Source organism: Heterocephalus glaber, unplaced genomic scaffold (assembly GCF_053883595.1).
Source record: "Heterocephalus glaber isolate CG9 unplaced genomic scaffold, H.glaber_assembly_v1.0 deba00001460, whole genome shotgun sequence".
Classification (NCBI taxonomy): domain Eukaryota; kingdom Metazoa; phylum Chordata; class Mammalia; order Rodentia; family Bathyergidae; genus Heterocephalus; species Heterocephalus glaber.
Genome location: NW_028258307.1, coordinates 10,385,028 through 10,403,969, shown reverse-complemented (window position 1 = coordinate 10,403,969; position 18,942 = coordinate 10,385,028). Strand labels below are relative to the sequence as shown.

Below are 18,942 nucleotides of genomic sequence, written 5' to 3'. Positions count from 1 at the left end.
AGCTCTTCTTGCCTTGATGGTTTGTGTTGAGAAGTCTGCTGTGATTCTGATGGGCTTTCCTTTGTATGTGATTTGTTTCTTTTCTCTGATTGCTTGGAAAACTTTGTTCTTCTGTTGTGTTTCTGGAATCTTAACAATTATATGCCTATGTGTAGATTTTTTTTTGATCAAGGCTATTTGGAGTCCTATATGCCTCACTTATCTGTATGTCAAGCTCTTTTCCCCTGCTTGGGAAGTTTTCTGTCATTATTTCTGTGAAGAGATTTTTTATGTCATCTCCACTGTCTCCTATTTCTTCATTGAGCCCAATCAGTCTTATGTTTTTCTTCTTTGCATCATCTAGCAGCTGCTGGATTGATTTCTCATGTTCCCTTATAATTTTGAAGCAATTTTTCTTTTCCTGGTCACTAATTGCAATCTTATCTTCTCTATCTGAAATTCTGTCCTCACATTGGCTCATTCTGCTGTGTAGAATTTCAGTGGAGTTTTTCATGTCCTGGAAATCTATTTGCATCTGTTTTATGGATTCCATTTGTTTCCTATGTTGGGATTCCATCATGTCTGTTCACTGTTGAGCAAGCAGCGATGATCACAGAGGAAACCACTGAAGCAGAGCCAGACCACCATTGCCTGTTGCCTGGTGTTTGCTGCACATGTTTGCTGTGATGCTTATTTGGTTTCAGTTCTGGAAGCTTCCAGTTATTTCCTTCGGTCTTTTCTCCCCTAGATGACATGTGAGAAAGTCCTGGACCTGATGTGCTACATGATCTTACCCATTCAGGAGGGAGGCAGATCCCAGGAGGAACCCGCAAAAGTAAAGCCCAAGTTTAGAAAAGGTATAGTGACGAGTTTGATTATTATTTTGTGAGTAGCTTTAGGACCCATGGCTGAGAAATGTTTTGTAACCCTGGTGAAGTACTGGTACTGTGGTCACAGGGCTTGACAGATTGTGTTTTGTGAAAAATTAATTCTGTTCCACATCTTTTCTTGGCTCCAATCTCAGAAGCAACTGTAAATCTTTCTTTCACTTCATTTCTGGGTTTAGTACCTCTTTGAAGAATGAGTTAACAGTTTTTTTCTGTCGTGACCAATTCTAGGAAACTTGTAGATGATCGATTAGGAAGTTTCCCTTAGTAAATCTTAGTTAGACCAGTTTGCGTTTCATCTTAAGTTTCACATTGCTTGAAAAACTATATTCCTGTTTGTACATTAAAAATTAGACAAAAATAAGAAATTATAGGGAAAGTAGAAGAAAGGTCACAATCATTCCAAGAGCAAAAATCAATAAAATAGAAAACAAGATAGAGAAAACTGAAAACTATTTTTATGAAAAAAATTTTTGTGAAATTGATAAACTCTTAGCAAGATTGATGAAGAAAAGGTGAACATAGATCAGCAGTATAAAGAATGAAAAGGCAAGTGTCACTACAGATCCTGTTGAAGTCAAAAGGGCAGTGAGAGAATAAGTTATGAGTAATTTATCCCAATAAATTTAACAATTTAGATAAAATGGCAGAGTTCCTTGAAAAACATAGCTCACCAAAACTACCCAAAATGAAATAGAAAAACTGAATATTCTTACATCTAGAAAGAAGTTGTTTTTAAAATCAAAAACCTTCCCACATAGATAATGATCTCAATGGCTTTACTGGTGAATTACATCAAGAATTTAAGAGGGCCGGGGATTTAGCTCAGTGGTTCCGACGCCTGCCTAGCAAGCGCAAGGACTGGAGTTCGATCCTTGGTACCAAAAAAAAAAGCAAAACAAAAAGAATTTAAGAGAACTAGCACCAGTCCAGCACAAATTCTTTCAGAAAATAAAGACATTCCCAACTCATACTTTACGCCAGCATAACCCTGATGGCAAGACAAAACAAGAATTTTATAAAAATAAAGGAAAGGGTTAGAAAATTTAGTCAGATTAAAATTAAAATACTAGCAAAATATATTATGGTCAGAGTGAAAAGCCCTAGACTGCCAGAAAATTGTCTCGCACACGAAATCAACAAAAACATCCCAAAGTTTGAAAGTGCTTTGTCAGATCAGTAAGAACCAACGTCCTGTAGAAAAACAAGCAAAGGATATGAACAGTGGTTTGAGGGGGACAGAAATTTGCATAGCTAGAAGCTATTTTTAAAACATTCTCATTCTGTTAGTAATATGGGAAACATATTACTAGCATTTTGCATATATTGGAATTCAAAAATTAAAGAGTAACAATACTGATTCTCATGATCTGAAAAAAACCATTATCCTTATGCTTCTTGAAGTTGTGTAAATTCATATGACCACTTTGGAAATCAGTGGAACATTACCAAACTGAACATATTGTTACCTGGCAAATACCTCATCTCCAAATTGTATATTTTAGATCAATATTTTTCAGACGAGGTACTCACCTACTGGGTAATGAGTTTCAAGTAAGATTTTTTTTTAATGAGATAGAATATAAATGACTGCATTCCAAGTAAAAGGATAAATATTATTTCATAAGCCTTTGATTTTGTATCTCTAAACAGGTGTTAAATATGTGTATATACAATCCCCATGTAAAAAATGTATTTTGGCAGGGATTGGCCAAAATAGAAAGGATTTATTTCTTATTGCTCCTTGCTTCTGGGTAGAGAAGGATTTACACTATATAAAAGCATAGCCATACAGGAAGAGATCTTGGTTTGAATGCCATTGCACAATAAAATTATATGTTTACTTAGTTCAGCATTGTTTTTAATAGTGAAAAATTGGATTTCTCATTGTCTACAGAAGGAGGACAGGTAAATCCATTAGACATGTAAATGGCAGGATGCAATAGAATACTGAGATGAGCTAGGGCTGCATGTATTCCAACTGATAACCCTGAAACACATAAGGTAAAGTGGAAAAAGCAGTTTGCAAAGGGATTTATACCCTCTGACACCTGTAAAAGAGTAGACCGAAAGCATGCAGACCTTCCTCTGATGTTTATGCGTACAAATGTACATGGTAAGAGTATGCACTATGCATGGGAACATTATGAACCACCACGTTTAGAATTACACCTTCCTCTGGGAAGGGTGAAGAGAATGGCATCAGAAGGGTACGAAAGGAACTTCAACTGATTTTCTGACAGTTTGCATTAAAATCTTTAAAATTAAAATGTTAACATTTTATAAAGCTGAGTGTTGATTACACCAATGCTTGTAATGCTCTCTGTAATTTTTTGAATATTTTTAGTGTTTTATAATAAAAAGTAATTGCGTTTTGGAAAGAAGATTGAAAAATGAAATACAGAGTCCATCTAAAACCAATTTCACCATCACAAAGAGTAGTTGTGGCTTGACTGTATTAGAAATCATGTGACTGTTGCTTATTTTTATTTTTGGAAGGAAACCATCTTAAACATTTACTTTTCAGCGGTGTTTTCTCTGATGGTAATATTCATTAACATTAAAGTAACACTGTGGACTTGTTAGGTTCGGATCTGAAGCTCCTGCCCTGTACCAGTAAAGCTATTATGCCATACTGCCTGCATTTGATGTTAGCCTGCTTTAAGGTAAGCCTAAAGTTGATGAACATTTAAGATACTGTGTTGATGACTTGGAATGACTTGAATTGAGAAGCTCATTAATGATTGTGAGTTTAGTATTTTAAAAAAGCAGGTTGATAATAGTGCAAAAGCTAAGAATGGGCTAAGAATAAATATTTATTAAATAACAACCATGCTAGATGAAGATGAATGAGAAATTATCTTCATCCTCAAAAAGTTTACACATAACAGTGCAACAGATATGCACATAACCTTGGATATAGTGGTTTAGTAAATATTTTATAAGTTAATATATAAGTCAGAATTTATTAGCTGTAGAAGAAGGGAACATAAATGCTGTTGGGTTCATAGGGAGAGGATGAGTTTGTTATCATCCAGATAAGGTGGATGACAGCATTTTAGTTACCAGGATCAATAGCAAAGGTCCAGCAGTGACAGGAAGGTTCACGGACTGTGGAAAGGACACCAGGGCCCTTGCTGCAGGTAGAACAACCTTATGGGAGAGATGCTTTCACTGTTGCAAGAGCGAATTAAGTCCCTAGTGCAGTAATCCCTGTCCTCATTATCATCCAGCCACGTGGGGCAACAGGAACAGCTTAAAGTATGATTGTCTTTGTAGCTGGTCATTTAGAATACAGCCTTTTGGAGATTTTTCTAGCTCATGCTTCCTTCTTACTCCTTTCTTTCTCCCGAACCCCATGTTCTCCTCCAGCCCTTCTCTCCCAGAGGACCTTTCGCCCACCTTCCACTCACAACTGTCCCCTAAAAGGAAACCTCTGAATTCCTTTCTGTGTTATATAGGATGACTCAGCTTCCTCTAGCCCCGATTCTCACATTCACAAGCTTGAGGCTCCTCGTGCCTGTCCAGCTCCCATCTAAGCACACTTCCCTCAGGCATCTCCCGTGAGCCGCCACCCTCCATCCAAGGCAGTTCTGAGGTCTGCCAGCAGCTTTACTTTCTGCTTCGTTACCTTCTCACTCTAAGGACCTTTATCACACAACCACACATTTGCATATGCAGCATTTTTTAGGAGTTAATAGTTGCTGTATTTTATTTGGTTTCCCTGTCTGTGATTTCCTTTCCCCTGTGTAAATGTTTATTTTACAGCTTAGAGCTTTCACAGACAACAGAGACGACATGGCGCTGGGGCATGTGATTGTATTGCTTCAGCAGGAGTGGCCACGGGGAGAGAATCTTTTCTTGAAAGCAGTCAATAAGATTTGCCAACAAGGAAATTTCCAGTATGAGAATTTTTTCAATTATGTTACAAGTATCCTTTTTCTTGTTGAAGCAAAGAAAATTCTGACTTACTAGAATTAATGAATCCATGATACAAAAAAAAAAAAAGAATGAACCATTCTGTCTAGAAATACTGGTTTTTACTACTTCTGAGGCAAGGAGAGGGATGGTGCTTTTAAAATGAGACTGTGCCAGTTGATCTTAAAGCCCTAAGTGGCTTTAAAGGTGTAATGCAGGGATTCAGAAGTATTATCAACCATTTCCATTTCCACTTCCACCTGACTTCTCAGAAGGCACCCAAGATGCCAGAAGTCCTAAATAGCCTACGGGTTCTTGACAGCCCAGAGTGATCGGGTCAGCCACAGAATAGAACAGTTCTGTGGCCCTCATCTGTCATAAGATGCCTTCGTGGCCTCTCCTGGGGCACTGTTGTTCCCTGGATGAGACGTTAGTGCCCCAGGTCACAGCCATGCGGCCCCAGGGGCAGCAACACAGGTGCCGGCCTGCACGCCAGGTGCCTGCTGTGCTAGGCAGGTGCTCTGTTCATTTGAGAAGACCTTGCTTAGTGCATTGTTTTTAGCCTTCAGTTGCAAAACGTATGCTGTCTCTTTTTTAATTTCCTGTAGCAATCACTTTTAACCTATTTTGGACAGATACTGTTAGAGAATCTAATGAAAGTTATATACTTTTGTTTTAGTTAAAACTGTTTAATGGGATAGGTTTCTTAAAAGTTAAATCTTTAATAAGATAGTTATTTTTAGTTAAAGCTGGGAAGTTATGTAACTTCGCAAGAAAAATGTGTATGTGAATATCAATGTGTTGCATGAAATTTGCAAGACTCGTAGAAGCTTCCTCCCCTGAAGCCTCACTAAAGCCTTGCCCAGTAGGTATGAAGAAATAATCACTATATTGATGATTCCTATTCTGTAACCAAAAGCAGTCCTCCTCATTCCTACTTCTTTGACTTCTCATTAAGAAAAAAAAAATCGCTCTCATGATCCTGTAGACTGTGCTAAATTATCTCTAGAGGAAAAACATACTGTCCTAATGCCCTTTAGCCTGGCACATCATAAGCCAAGAGTTCTCTTTAGAAGCAGTTTGGTTGGGCCAAGAATTAGAGGTTTTGGAATTAGGTAAACACATGTTCAAATCCTCACCCTACAGTAGTTAGTGGAATGGTGATGGGCAGATTATCAACTGCTCAGAGCCCGTTTCCTTCCTGGGAGCGCGAGGAACCTTGTTCTCCATGTGGTTAACCTGAATCTGACTGCAGACATTGACATGCTGGAGGAATTTGCCTACTTGAGAACTCAGGAAGGTGGGAAGATCCATCTGGAATTACTCCCCAATCAAGGAATGCTGATCAAGTAAGCAGACTTATCTTTTGCTCTTCCAAGCTCAGTGTTATTTTTTTGTTGTTCTATGAACTATTTGTAAATTTCTGTGTCTTTCGAAAACTTAATAGAAATGAATCTAAACCTAGTCTCTATTTTTGAGAGTCAGTTTTACTCTGAGTACTTTTGGAAAGATTTGTTTCCTTAACTAATTTCATAAAAAACATATTGTTTAAATTGGAGTATTTATGTTACTTTTTGAAACTTTTTCACTGGTCAGAAGTTTCTTTCCCGATATCTTTTCCTTTTCAAATTTACAGACTGGCCTTATAAATGTCTGATTAGGCTTAAAATGTGCTTACAAGTAAGAGCAGCCATGATTAGGAAAGTCCATTAGGAAAAATAGCATTTATTTATAAATTATATTTGAACCCCCCTAAGCAGTTTTCCTTGCTCATAACACAAAGTGGGAAAGCAGGGTCTAGTGCCTCCGAGAACACACTTGCCCCTAGCAGTGATGGTGGGCATGCTTGGTCTCAGGCAGACACCGCCCCCCACAGAACGCTGCTGAAATGTCAGGGTGGCCCGGATGAAAGTGTCAAATTAGTGACCATTTATGATTTTTAAATAGCTCATGAATCTTGCTTCTCTCCTCAATCCTCATTGTAGTTTGGATAATATATCCTCTCTGCTGTAAGTGCCACGTGTAGCTTTATTTTCATAATTCCTCCTTTGCTTCCTGCACATTTAATGTGTCTGTAAGTCAGTGTTAGCGATACTGCAAGAGATGGAACCTCAGTGGGAAGAAAGTATTGCTAAGACTGGAAATATTTTCTTTTTTCCCTCAGTTGTGGAATAAAGGAATGACTTGTTAAAAGCAAAACTTTATGTCTTTCTCTTTCTTTGTAGAGTCTTAGAAATATTGAGGGAAAGAAATAGATGTTCATTCTAGATTTCTAAAGCCTCAGGAATTTGGTGCATAGCAAAGGTATCTTTTTATGTCCTACCAAGAATAGGGTCTTATGGAATTGGAATCCATTCTAAAAAATGGAAAGATTATTTTTCCCTTGGTCTTATAAATGATATTAAATATTCTAAACATTTAAAGTAAAGGAAAAAATACTCCTTTTTGAAAATATGAGACCCTTATACATTAGGTTGCTTAAGCAAGATGGACTAGACATGTTCACCTTCCCTTCTCCATGTACTTTCCTGAGATTATGAATCAAGGCTCTGGGGAAAATGACTGCATGGTTCAAAATATTCTTAATGTTGTATGAGAATAAGGATTACTTTTGGATATGGGAACCCAGGTAATCCCTCTTGTGTTATGATTTCTAAGTTTTGAAACTGAATATGCAAGCATACCTTTAATAAAGCTTTTTAGTTAATCAGCAGTCACCATACAAATTGTCATAATGTAGAGACAGCCCTAGTGGAACCAACCTCCGCCCACGTGGACATAAACCTACAGAGTCTCATCATGTTCCTTAGAGACGCTTAACTTTTGTGGAAGTGTGAGGGATGGGTTGTCAAAAGCTCCCCAGCTGCACCTCAGACTTCAGCTACTAAGCCTTACTTCTTGTCCAGTTTTTCTGGGCCTGAACAGTGTCATGGGTACATGCAGACAATCCCTGTGACGCCCACATAATATCCCAGGAAGGGATTATTTGGGTTGTTTGTGTAAGGGATACCCAATCTGCATTTCTAGACTTTTGAAGGATAATTCCAGGCTCTCCCACTTTGTTTAATCTGACCCTTAATTTCTTCAAACTTGCTGAGGAGACGAGCCTCCTAGGAAACCTGCAGTTTCATCAGTTTGGAAATGGGAATAGGGATTGTTACCTGCGGATCTGACCTTGTAGGAATTTTCTGGGTGTTCCCTGCCCATGTGGGTGTCAAAGTGAATTAGAAACCTACATATCATATAATGGATAGCTAAACTACAGTAGGGGAATAAAACTTCGTCAGACAGAGAGCTTTTACTAATTGAGGTCTGATTAGACTCTTGAATAAAACTATCTATATTCCTTTTCCCTTTGGGTTCCAAACAAATTCTCTGAAGCCATTGCAGACCTTTTGGGTGGTCCCTCCAGCTGAGTGGCAGATGTTGTGAGCAGAGTTCAGCTCCTTCCCTGGGGTAAGGTTGTGAGTCTGTCCTAGTTGTGGCATCTTGGCTGCGAGCAGGTATGGTACAAACACGGGCACCCGGTGCCTGACCAAAAGGAGGCATCAGCTCTTCATGTGTCATGTAGACATGTTGCACTTGTTTTAAAATAGAGAAATGTTTCTATGCTGATATTTTCAGTATCTTAGTTGTGTTAGACTGGACTGAAATGGAAAATAATAATGTCCTATAAGGTGATCACAGCTAACATACTAAATCTTTGTTGTTACAGAATTCTGCAAAGCCATGGGTCCCAGACTCTTTCCCTCCCTTTTTCCATCAGTGGTTTTTTCAGTACTTGTTTGAACTTCAGACACACCCTTTCTTTATTAAAAACATTGCCAGGCCCTCTGGTCCTCTTGGAAGGGTGTCTCATTCGGGGCTTCAGTCCTGTCAGAGGTGTCACACAGAGTCACCAGGTGTGTTTCTGGGACTGCCATGGGTGTGAGAAGAGTACAGAGTCGAGGAGGCTGGATTTGAAAACGCGTCCTCTCAAAATGATAACCCTGTCCCCCTGCCATCCAGGTGCATGTCACTGTCCTCTTCCTCGCTGGTGGCTTTTAACACCAAATCTCAAGTGGGTTGAGTTCTGGGGCCAGGAGCCAGGAGGCGTCTGGACCCGCACCGCAGCCAGCCGGTGCACTGAGGTCTCGCTAGCTTCTCCCCAGCCTCCCTGCAACACACCGCCGCCGGGGCTTGTCACAGTTACAGTCTCTGTGCAGTCCGCTTCAGTCTTGTGTATCTTCTCCGGAGTGTTGTTTTTGCAGTGCAGGGTGAGCCGGTGTGGGTGTTTGAATGCTGCTGTTTGCTGTTTTTGAAGGCCTTCTAGCCCTCCCCCGGGGTTACTGCAGCAGGAATTCCTGCCTGTGCTTCAGCCCAGCATACAGACTGCTGACAGGTACCACGTGGAACACCTGCTCTCATAGTGTGCTGTTTGTCCACATGCTTTCCAGCCCACGGTTTCAGCTCTTCGTTCCTCAGCGCTCTTTTCCATGCTTTGTTTATGTTTTAATTTGTTCTGCATTCCTTGGCAAACCATCTGGTTGTAATATTGTGACATTTCTTATTTTTTTCCCATAAGTTGCCAGTGTGTTTGTGTTCAATTTAAAAATCATTATGGATCTGGAAAAAAAATGAAAGTTTTATAAAATTGTATTAGATTAAGTGCACATTCAATTAAGTGCTAAAGTATGATTCTCTTTTGATAAAACATAAGGCTTTTGGTCATAAATTCTTGATGCTGAAGTTTACTTGAGCTAAATTCTTATTGAAGGATTTTCATGTTAGGGACCAGTATTGTGTTGGTCCAACTGGGCACGAGCACAGTTTTCTCCAGCCACTGGTACTGTTTTCAGACCTTGACTTTCTGAACTGAAAATATTTTGGTAAGCTAAAATGATGCCATGCTGATTAGCTACTTTATCCTCTTCTCAAACTGAAAGAGTTAACTACAGTCACGCGTTACTTACCTGCAAGGATATTTTCTGGAAACGCATCATTGGGTGATTTCATCGTTGTTTGTGTGAACATTGCAGAGTGCACACACACAAACCCAGTGGGTCTGGTGACCTGCTACACACACCCAGGCTGTGTGAGGACAACATGGTCCTCGTTGAGTGAAGCATTGTTGTGTGGCGCATGACTGTAATTCTCGTCTTTACCCAAACTTATCAGAGGAATGGAGGCTCTAATGGAAATGGAAATGAGCTGTGCTGCTCTTTGTATATGGAAACAATACCACCAGACCATGATTGGCAGAGTGTGATAGTGGTCATATTTTGGGTCGTATTAAGGGCACCGTTTGCCCGTCAGCTCACTGCCTGCAAATGCCAGTGTCTTCTGCTTGGTCCAGGTTGGGGTCGCAGCCCAGGACCTGCAAGAGCCGTGTCTCAGGGCAGCACAACATGGTTTACGTCCACTCCCAGAGGGACTCAGAGCCTCGGCCTCACTGACACTGTCCTGGCTGTGGATTTGAGATGCCCACACAGAACTGTGCATCTTCTCCATGGCCCTCCTGTGTCACCACGTAGTTCTTTAAAATGTCCATCGTCATTGTAGAGTATTTTGTAATAGCTTCACCAGTCTAACAAAGCCTGATGTTTTTTCTTCCATTGTTTTGCAACCTTATGACTCGTTTACTTACTTTTTATGATAATTAATGTGTTTTTAAAAACAAATATTTTAGAGTGACTTCAACAGGTTATTTTGCCCAGTTCATAAAAGTCTAATGTTGAAATGTGGTTCCTTGCCTGAGGAAGTTAGGCAGCAGTAGGGGCAGGGGATGGCAGTGGATTTTGTTCGTCTAAATCTACCATGTCATGGAACTACCACAGCTCAAACTCCTTCCCCCTAACTGAGCCCACTGATTTTTGCTGCTTTTCGTTTCCTGTCTCCATTTGGTTGTCTTCAGTTTTCCGGGGTTTTGTTTATGATTTCCTTTTCTAACATACAACTTTGGGGGCACAGTTAGACACTGCTTTAGTTGTGCCCCACCGACCCTTCAGCAGACACCCTGAGCGCCTGGACAGAGCCTTCTTCCTGGGACTTGGCAGGCCACTGGCTCTTCTCAGTGATTCTTCCCCCTCCCAGTCTGTGCCGCCTCCTTGCCTCAGGACACCTGAGCCCCTGCCTTTTTTTAAGTAGCTGAGAGCCTGGATGAGCCCAACACTCAGGCACTGCCCTGTGCTGGTACCATGGGGAAAGAGATGCCCCAGAACCCCAGCAGCTGTGCAGAAGCCCTTGGGGGAGCCCCAGCCGGGAGGGGGCCCTGGCAGGGACCAGCCTGCCCTGATCTCTTTCTCCCTGCTGCTGCTTCTCCAGTGCTGGCCTGGCTGGGTGCCAGCACTCTGTGGCCAGTGGGGACAGCAGCCTTCCCACCCCACGTAGTAACTGTGTGCGAGCCAGCAGCAGGGATGCGTAAGATCAGAGCTTTAGCAGTTCAACAGCATTTCACGGAACATAGATGTTTCAAATAAATTGTATGGGTGGTAAAAATGCCTCTCTAGTTTTAAGTTGCTGAGCAGGAATGTGTAGCAGTGGTTGTCTGGTTGCACCTTTTCTTTTTAAGTTTGATTTACAGTTTTTACTTATGTGTACTTAGACATGATGCAGGCTTTATTCCCACTTAAGTAGCGCTGGTCGGTGATGCTGCTGCTAATGCCTGGCCTCTGTCTGTTTCCCTGTCGCTGACCTCAGGCACCACACGGTCACTCGGGGCATCACCAAAGGTGTGAAGGAGGACTTCCGCCTGGCCATGGAGCGCCAGGTCTCCCGCTGTGGTGAGAATCTGATGGTGGTGCTGCACAGGTTCTGCATTAACGAGAAGATCCTGCTGCTCCAGACTCTGACCTGATAGAAGACCTTTGGGCCAGAGGCAGTGGTCGCTGGTGTTGTGAGGGGAGACACAGCAGTGATGTTTCAGCTCTCGAAACGAAGAAAGCACCTGAGTTCCGGCCCCTTGGCTGCTTAAAAGTAGCTCATAAGAGTCTGAGATGGGATTTCTATTTTTAAGAGTCGCTGTGTTTTGTAATTTTTGTAAAACAAGAGAAACTGTTTTGTAAATAAAATTCATCCTAAAATTTGAAGTTTTAAAAAATGTAATTCTTACCACTTTCTAAATAGGGGTGCGTTTTTCTTCTACTTTGACAAACATAGCAAGAGGAAAAGTCCAGCACTATTGAATGTAGATCCTTAAAAAGACATGTGCGTTCTAGGATCTCCAGGATTTACTTTCTACAGTTAAATGAATGTTGTGATCAGTGTAATATTTGACCTTTTCATTCAAGGTGTTTTAAATATCAAAAACTTTACGCAGAGTTGAACTTAGGCTGTTCTGTGCCCACTGACAGTCCTCTGAAGGAACAGCACTCTGGGGCCTCTGAGGTGGAAGATAGAAAGAAGCAAGGGAGCGGACACCTCACTGCTCAGGGCTCGGGAAGCCCTGCTGCTGCGCCAGGCAGGACAGCCCAGCCCAGTGGGCTCTGCATAGGGGCTCTGGTGTAGACTGCCTGGCTTGGCATCAAACCCTGCCCTTTGCTTACTGCGTGACCCAGGGCAGCTGAACTTCTGTGTGCTTCACTGTGCCTTGAAAAGTCACCATGTGCATACATGTGTGCACCTGTACACACACACACACAGAAGCAATTGAATACTGTATTCAAGGTAGTGTATGTTGCTACAGACACCGGGGGTTTCTATTTTCTTTTTTTTAAATTAATTTTATTGGTACATTTTAGGTATAGAATATGATGACATTCATCATTGGAGATTTGTACCTCTACATAATCTATCTTGATTCTTATTTTTCCCCAGTCCCCTGCCCTTCAACCCCTCCATCCCTCCCTATGTACAAAGACTTTGTTTCCATATTTTCATTTTCTCATATCAATTCCATTCCCTTCTTTCCTTTCCCCTACTCCTCCCACTACCCTGTCCCCTTTGCATCTTTTGTTCCTATTTCACATTAACTGTTACACATTTTCATCCTTATCTACACTTTCAGAGAAACTATTCGGTATTTACACATGTGTCCTATTTATTGCACACAGATCCCACTGAGAAGCCGGTGTGGGCCAGAGCAGCGCGGCTGCAGGCAGGTCCAGCCATGTATTTTCTAACACTCCGGAACATTTTAATTTCCTCCCAAGGCAATTCTGTACATCATTTGGGTCTCACACAGTCTACCTGGGCATCTACCACAAAGGTAAAGGGTTCTTGCTGAGCTGACTTCTCTGGTTTAGACCCCCACAGGGTCCATGTATTATTTTAGAAGCTTGGTCTCAATGGTGGTGCTGCCAGAAGTGTTTCATGTGATTGAAGATGGCTCATAAACTGTCAGTAGAAAGGGGGTTTTCCCCCTCCTTGATAATGCTTTATAGGTCCCACCAAGCTCTTTAGGACACAAATTGATAAGCTGGAAAGGAAACAAAGTGATTTTATTCTCATATTGTCCATATTCCAATAATTTAAAAAAGAAAATCTCAGGTTGCACAGAGCCACTGTCCTTGGACCATGAATTACCTGACTTCTGGGGTACAGTCAGTACCACATGTGTGTCTCGGGGCACAGGATCTATGCTGCTGGGGTTCTACCACCCCGCTCTGCTGTGTTGTCCAGCTAAGTACGTGAAAACACCCTCTGGACAGCAGCTTTCAGTCTGAGATGGAGCTCAGTTTGCATTTCATAAGCAGCTAAATTAAGGTTATGATTTCTGTCTTACTGATGTAATGTAAAATAAGTCCTGGACTAGTGTTGGGTGGAATCCAGAACGAATGCTAAGTGACTTTTCCCCCCTAAAAATAAGTCACACTACAAAGAAAAAACAATAGTGGAAACAGATGATAATAATTTGTAAGCCAGATGCCAGCTGCTCCACAATCTTCCAGCATCCTTGTCTATACGTTGCATGTGTGTTCTTGCCCTCTCTTGTCTACTGCAGGATTCTGCACTTCAAGTTTTTCAGAGAGGACACATCAGTAGTGAGAAACCCTTATTGAAGAGTTGAATGTGTATAATAGGAGGATGAATAACCAAAGTAAAAGACTCAGACACGTGGATAACCGTCCTGTGTTCTGGAGCTCGTTTTTGTTTTTTTTTTGGCCCTGCTATTGAAAGGGTTTTCTTCCTCACTCTTCTCTTTTTGTTAAGTGTTAAGAACACTTGTTGTGAGATCCAGCCTCTGCGAATTTTGAAGGGGCCAGAACAGTATCAACTATGGGCACGATGTTGTGCCGTGCTTCCTGGCAGCTCCTCACCTCCCAGAGCTAAAGCTTTAACTTGATGAACAGCAGCTTCTAGATTCCTTCTCTCCCTGTCCCTGGCAACCACCTTTCCACTCTCAGCTTCTGTGAGTTGGATGGATAGAGAAAGTGTGATCATAATGGATAATTATCAGGCCTTTAACAAGAAAGTAGTCCTGCCATATGCAACAGTGTAGATGCTCCTGGTGGACATTAGGTTAAATGAAATCACAACCAGAAGCAGAAAGGAATAATTAATTCTTAATTCTACTCTGAAGCACCTCATTCTCTTGTGGAGCTTCTCTGGCTCCTTGTTTTTCCTAAAGTTTTGTCTCTCTCCAAGTTTAATTCTTCACTCTTTTATTAAAGAAAATGCGTTAGTAAGCTCTTGACTTTTCAGTTGTACACTTAGCGCCACTGCAGACGATAAGGGATGTCTTATTAACAGGATCCACTCTTCTTAGAAGTGGTTAAAATAAAAAGGAAAAAAATTCTTTTGTCAGCAGTTCAGCACAACAGTGTTGGCAGCTTAAGGGTTTTCCTACTAAACTTGATACTCAAGATAATATTAAACACCACCTTAGTGGTTTTAAACAAAAGTTCAGACAGGTTTGTTGCGGAGCATTGTCCATGGCCTACCATGGCTCCTTTGCAGATTCAGTCCCTGAACACACTTCTCCTTTTGATAGGCTTTGTGTGTCTCAGGATTCTGCCAGAGTGGCTCTTTTCTGAGAATTAGCAACTTCAGGTAAGAGAGGAGAGCTTGAACTGAGATCAGCTTACAGAAAATTAGGTGATAAACTTAACTCTGATAGACCAAATTGTATAGAAACAGTTGGTACTTTTTAACGGACGGATTAAAGTAATGTCTAACCTTTACTGATCATTAACTATATGAAGCACTGTGCAAAGTATTTCACATATGTTTTCCCATATTCCTGACAACCCTAGGAGGCAGAGAGCACTATGTATAGATAACAAAACTGAGGCTTAGAAAGTTTCAATCTCTGGCATGAGGTGACATAACTGGTAACTAGTAGACTTTGATCTCTACCTTAAGGATTGGATTCTAGACCCAGCCATTGTATTTGACTCCTTGAAAGCTTCTTTGTGTTTGTTGCAGTGTTGGACTCTGGGGAATAAACAACTAAAGACAGAAAAATAGAGACTCGGTGTGTTTTCTACCTAGAGGAAGTTGGCAATGGGAGACTCCTGTGCAACTCCCATAAACTACGTTATCTCTGTTAGTTGCATTTTAGAGATGAAGCCCTGAGGAAGAAGGGAAAGATGTGTTGGGCAGGCTTTACCAAGATGGACTTTCTGAATTTTGAAATATGAAGTGCATCTTTATTAGATGGATAAGCATCCTGGAAAACGTGATAACATTTAAAAACTCCTTTTGGATGCTATTAAGTAGTAGGCATTGGGCCAGCTTGCTGGAGGCATTAGGATGAACCATGTAGGAATGGTTCACAGAATTAACAGCCCAGTGATCATCCCACCTCCATGGGCTCTGAGTTCCCTTGTTGGCACCCCATCCCACCCTTCCCAGTCCCCTTGGGCTTTCTTAGCATTTCAACTTCAGTGTGAGCCTAGAGCTCATCCTAGTTCCACCTGCCCAGAGACATAGGAGCTGCATCACACACATCTTCATGAAAACTGCTCTACTTTTACCTCTCCCACGATAAAAATTACCTGGCCCTAATGGAGCAATTTCAAACATCATGTCTCCCTGATGGGGAGTTTTCTAAATTTCTCTTCATCCCTATGGATAGCAATTCCATAGGCCTACTGGAGACCTATTGCAAAGAGTGGATCAGGGTAAATGTTCCTTCCCCAATTTTAATCTTGTAAAAACAATCCTCATGAACTTTCTCTTTTGTAATCTCTTCTTTTCTACCACATCTGCAGAAATTTTCAGGCCCTTGGTATTAGTTTCCTAGGACTCTTCTAAAAAACTACAACAAACTGGGTGGCTTAAAAGAAAAGGTATTTATTATCTCACAGTTCTGGGGGTTACAGATAGAAAATCAAGGCATCATCAGGGCCACGTGACCCCTGACACTGGTGGAACCCTCTATCTGTCCTTCGATCTGATGGCAGCAGTGGCTGACATCCCTTGACCTGCAGCTGCATCACGCCGGCCTGTCCCTCCGTCACCCCTGGGGCCCTGCCCATGCCTCTGTCCATGTCCTTTCCCTCGCCCTCTCTCTCCATGTCCCTCCCCTGCCCCTGTCTCTGTCAATGTCCTTTCCCCTCTTCTCATGAGGACACCAGACATTCTGGAATTAGGACCTGGGTTGCTCTGGAATGACCTTATCTAAACTAACTGCTTCTACAATAACCATATTTTCAAGTAATGTCAGAGTCTGATGTACTGGGTTTTAGGACTTCAACGTATATTTTGAGGAGACACAATTTAATAATAGCCTTGGAACCGTATTTTCATCTTTTGTTTTTTTGTTTATATAATTTTACAGAATAATATCACTTCCTCCATGTCTCACAGAGCTATTCCAAATTTTCTTGCACCCTCTGTATCCTTCAACTCTCCTCTTCCACATAAAACAGAAAGCAAGGGCACAAACCAAGGGCAAGTGTTTGCACTTAGACAATTTATGCATTGGATTTTTTTTGAATGGACAACACTGGAATATATGACTCTCTCTGGATGCCCTTTCATTCTATTCCAACATAAACTCATAGGAGTGGGAGGATGTAATTTTAGAGTGACACATTAATCACTTTCCCTTAAGGGCACCTGCTGGAGGTGAAGACAAAGGTTCACAATTAAAAGTTAAATAATTTTCTGTGTCTAAGGAGAGAAGCTTTCTTTTAAATTAACTATCATTTTGTTTTTTATAAAAAGTTTAAAAGCTACATTAACTATTTCAAGGACATAGGAAGGGGAAAGAACATAATGGATTTTAAGTGGGTTTTTCTCATGAGTGGGAGTGTATATTGAAACACTTTTATGCATCTCTAATTATTTGGTTAACATCTCTATTTGGTTATTTTCTTAGCCTACAGCTAAGAAATCCAGTTACATCTTTTTTTATTAGTGCTACTTCCTTTTATTAGTTAACTACGTAAGCTGGGACCGAGGGTGCAGAAGGAAAAGGAAAGACTGAGCAACCACAGTTCCTTCCCATTGGTTCCTTCCTTACTCCTCTGTCCTGGACAGAGAGCAACAGGAAGCAAAGCTTAACTCAAGATGGGATGGGGTGTGGGGTGGCAGCTGCTCATGGCAGCCAGGAACACTAAGGGCAAAGAGAGTACTGGACAGGGAGCTCATAAGCTCTTCCTTCCTTGGAGGGGGAGTCTAGCAGACCTCCCCAGGGACATCATAGACTCCTAGAATTGCTGGAAGACCCAACAGTGGAGTAACCAGAAGAGTCTAACACTGAATTACTTGCCAGTCTTATGGGAGAGGTTTTGATCTTATTCTAACATGAAACATAAACATGACATGACTTGGATCCTAAGCACCATGTATTAGTTAATGCCTGTTCCACCAGCAAATACAGGGAAGCAACAAGTCACAGGAAACAGACTTCCTGTAGAGGAAGAAACCATGGCTCCAAAACACCTTGAGTCGGTCTCATTTCTTGATCCCACTCCAACCCTCTGGTGACTCAAGTTTGGCAAGATCATCACAACCTTCACCTGAAGCCCAGACTTGTGTCTGGAATAGTTCTTATTTTTCCTCCATAAATCATGATATGCTGGAGCCTCTAAAGAAAATTCCAAGATGTTTCTCCAAGAATATACAGAGCAGCACTGGCACCCCTGGATTAAAGACAGATTTCCAAAGTTACTATTCTGAAATGTCAGCTCTGAGTTATGCCAAGTTGTACATTTAAAAAGGTGATGGCCTCAATTTATAATAAAGGAAAAGTAAAGAAATATTATTTCAGAACTTAGTATGTGCATAACCACCAGTACCTCATTTAGCCACTTACAGATTACTGAGTAGGCTATATCATTCTCTCTCTCTCTCTCTTTTTTTTTTTACAGATGAAAAAGTTGATTCTCAGAACAGTTAGATAATTCACCCTAGGTTGCCACATCCAAGAAGTAGCAGAGCTAGGACTTTGGACCACAACTGATTCCCAGACACAGGCTAATTCTGCCATACAACTCAACTCCCAGACTTTGTATAAAGTCTTAAAGTACACTGAAAGGTCAATTTCATGGTTCATAATCTATATGAAATTTTTCAGGCCCATTACACATGCAAATATATTTTATAGGAAACATAAATGATGTATTTTAGAGTTTACTAAATAATCACTACCTTCAATGTTCTAGGATCGAATAATAAATAATGAACACACAGCACTGTCAAGCTGTGGAGGAACATTATGATCCCCCCGCCCGTGACATTGGGAGCTTCTGAGGCCCAAAACTTCCAGGTTTGGTGATTTGTATCAACTAAGCTACTTTCTCATAAACAGCATAGCTGGTGTTCCCTGGATCTACGCAGCAACCATCCCATGATAAAGTGCATTGTACACATGAGCCCTTATGCTGCTTGTATCCATTCTCTTCTTCTACTTCCCCACCCCCTCTCAGTCCCCCGGACAGGCTCCCTCAACTTCACACCGTGCATCAGGCTGTGCTGTCTCCCTGAAACAGAGCTCCATTGCCTATTGAAACTCTGTCCCTTTTCCATGGCCAACTCTCATCTCTCCCAGGAAGAGTTCCCAAAGAGATGCCTTGCCATTCCCAAAATTTGTCTCTTCATACCCAAAGGTAGAAACAGGGATGGCACAGACTAAGTAAAACTCCAAATCTTTCTTAATAGGTCTTTTGGGGAATGCACTTTAAATCAAGACCTTTTGGAGAGAACTGACTTCAATAATTATTAGTTTCCAAGGACAGTTTTTAGAGGGCAAGATTGTGAATGATAGTCTCTGTATACCCCAGTGTGTGTC

At 41.3% G+C, this 18,942-nt stretch overlaps 1 protein-coding gene across 8 annotated transcripts in view; it reads left to right on the top strand.

Annotated features, from left to right (window-relative positions):
- Ints10 (integrator complex subunit 10) overlaps window positions 1-11,851 on the top strand; it is a 29,276-nt gene extending 17,425 nt beyond the window's left edge. For 2 of the 8 annotated variants that reach the window (XM_004848249.4, XM_004848248.4), the window contains exons 13-19: window positions 728-836; window positions 3,453-3,532; window positions 4,635-4,797; window positions 6,040-6,133; window positions 8,166-8,240; window positions 9,088-9,165; window positions 11,463-11,851. In XM_004848249.4, coding sequence (XP_004848306.1) covers window positions 728-836; window positions 3,453-3,532; window positions 4,635-4,797; window positions 6,040-6,133; window positions 8,166-8,240; window positions 9,088-9,165; window positions 11,463-11,619 — 756 coding nt within the window. In that variant the 3' untranslated portion in view covers window positions 11,620-11,851. The remainder of the gene's footprint in view (window positions 1-727; window positions 837-3,452; window positions 3,533-4,634; window positions 4,798-6,039; window positions 6,134-8,165; window positions 8,241-9,087; window positions 9,166-11,462) is intronic. The other 6 variants (XM_013073448.3, XM_004848250.4, XM_013073449.3 and 3 more) reach the window with 3 other exon arrangements.
- Window positions 11,852-18,942: the final 7,091 nt, after the last annotated feature.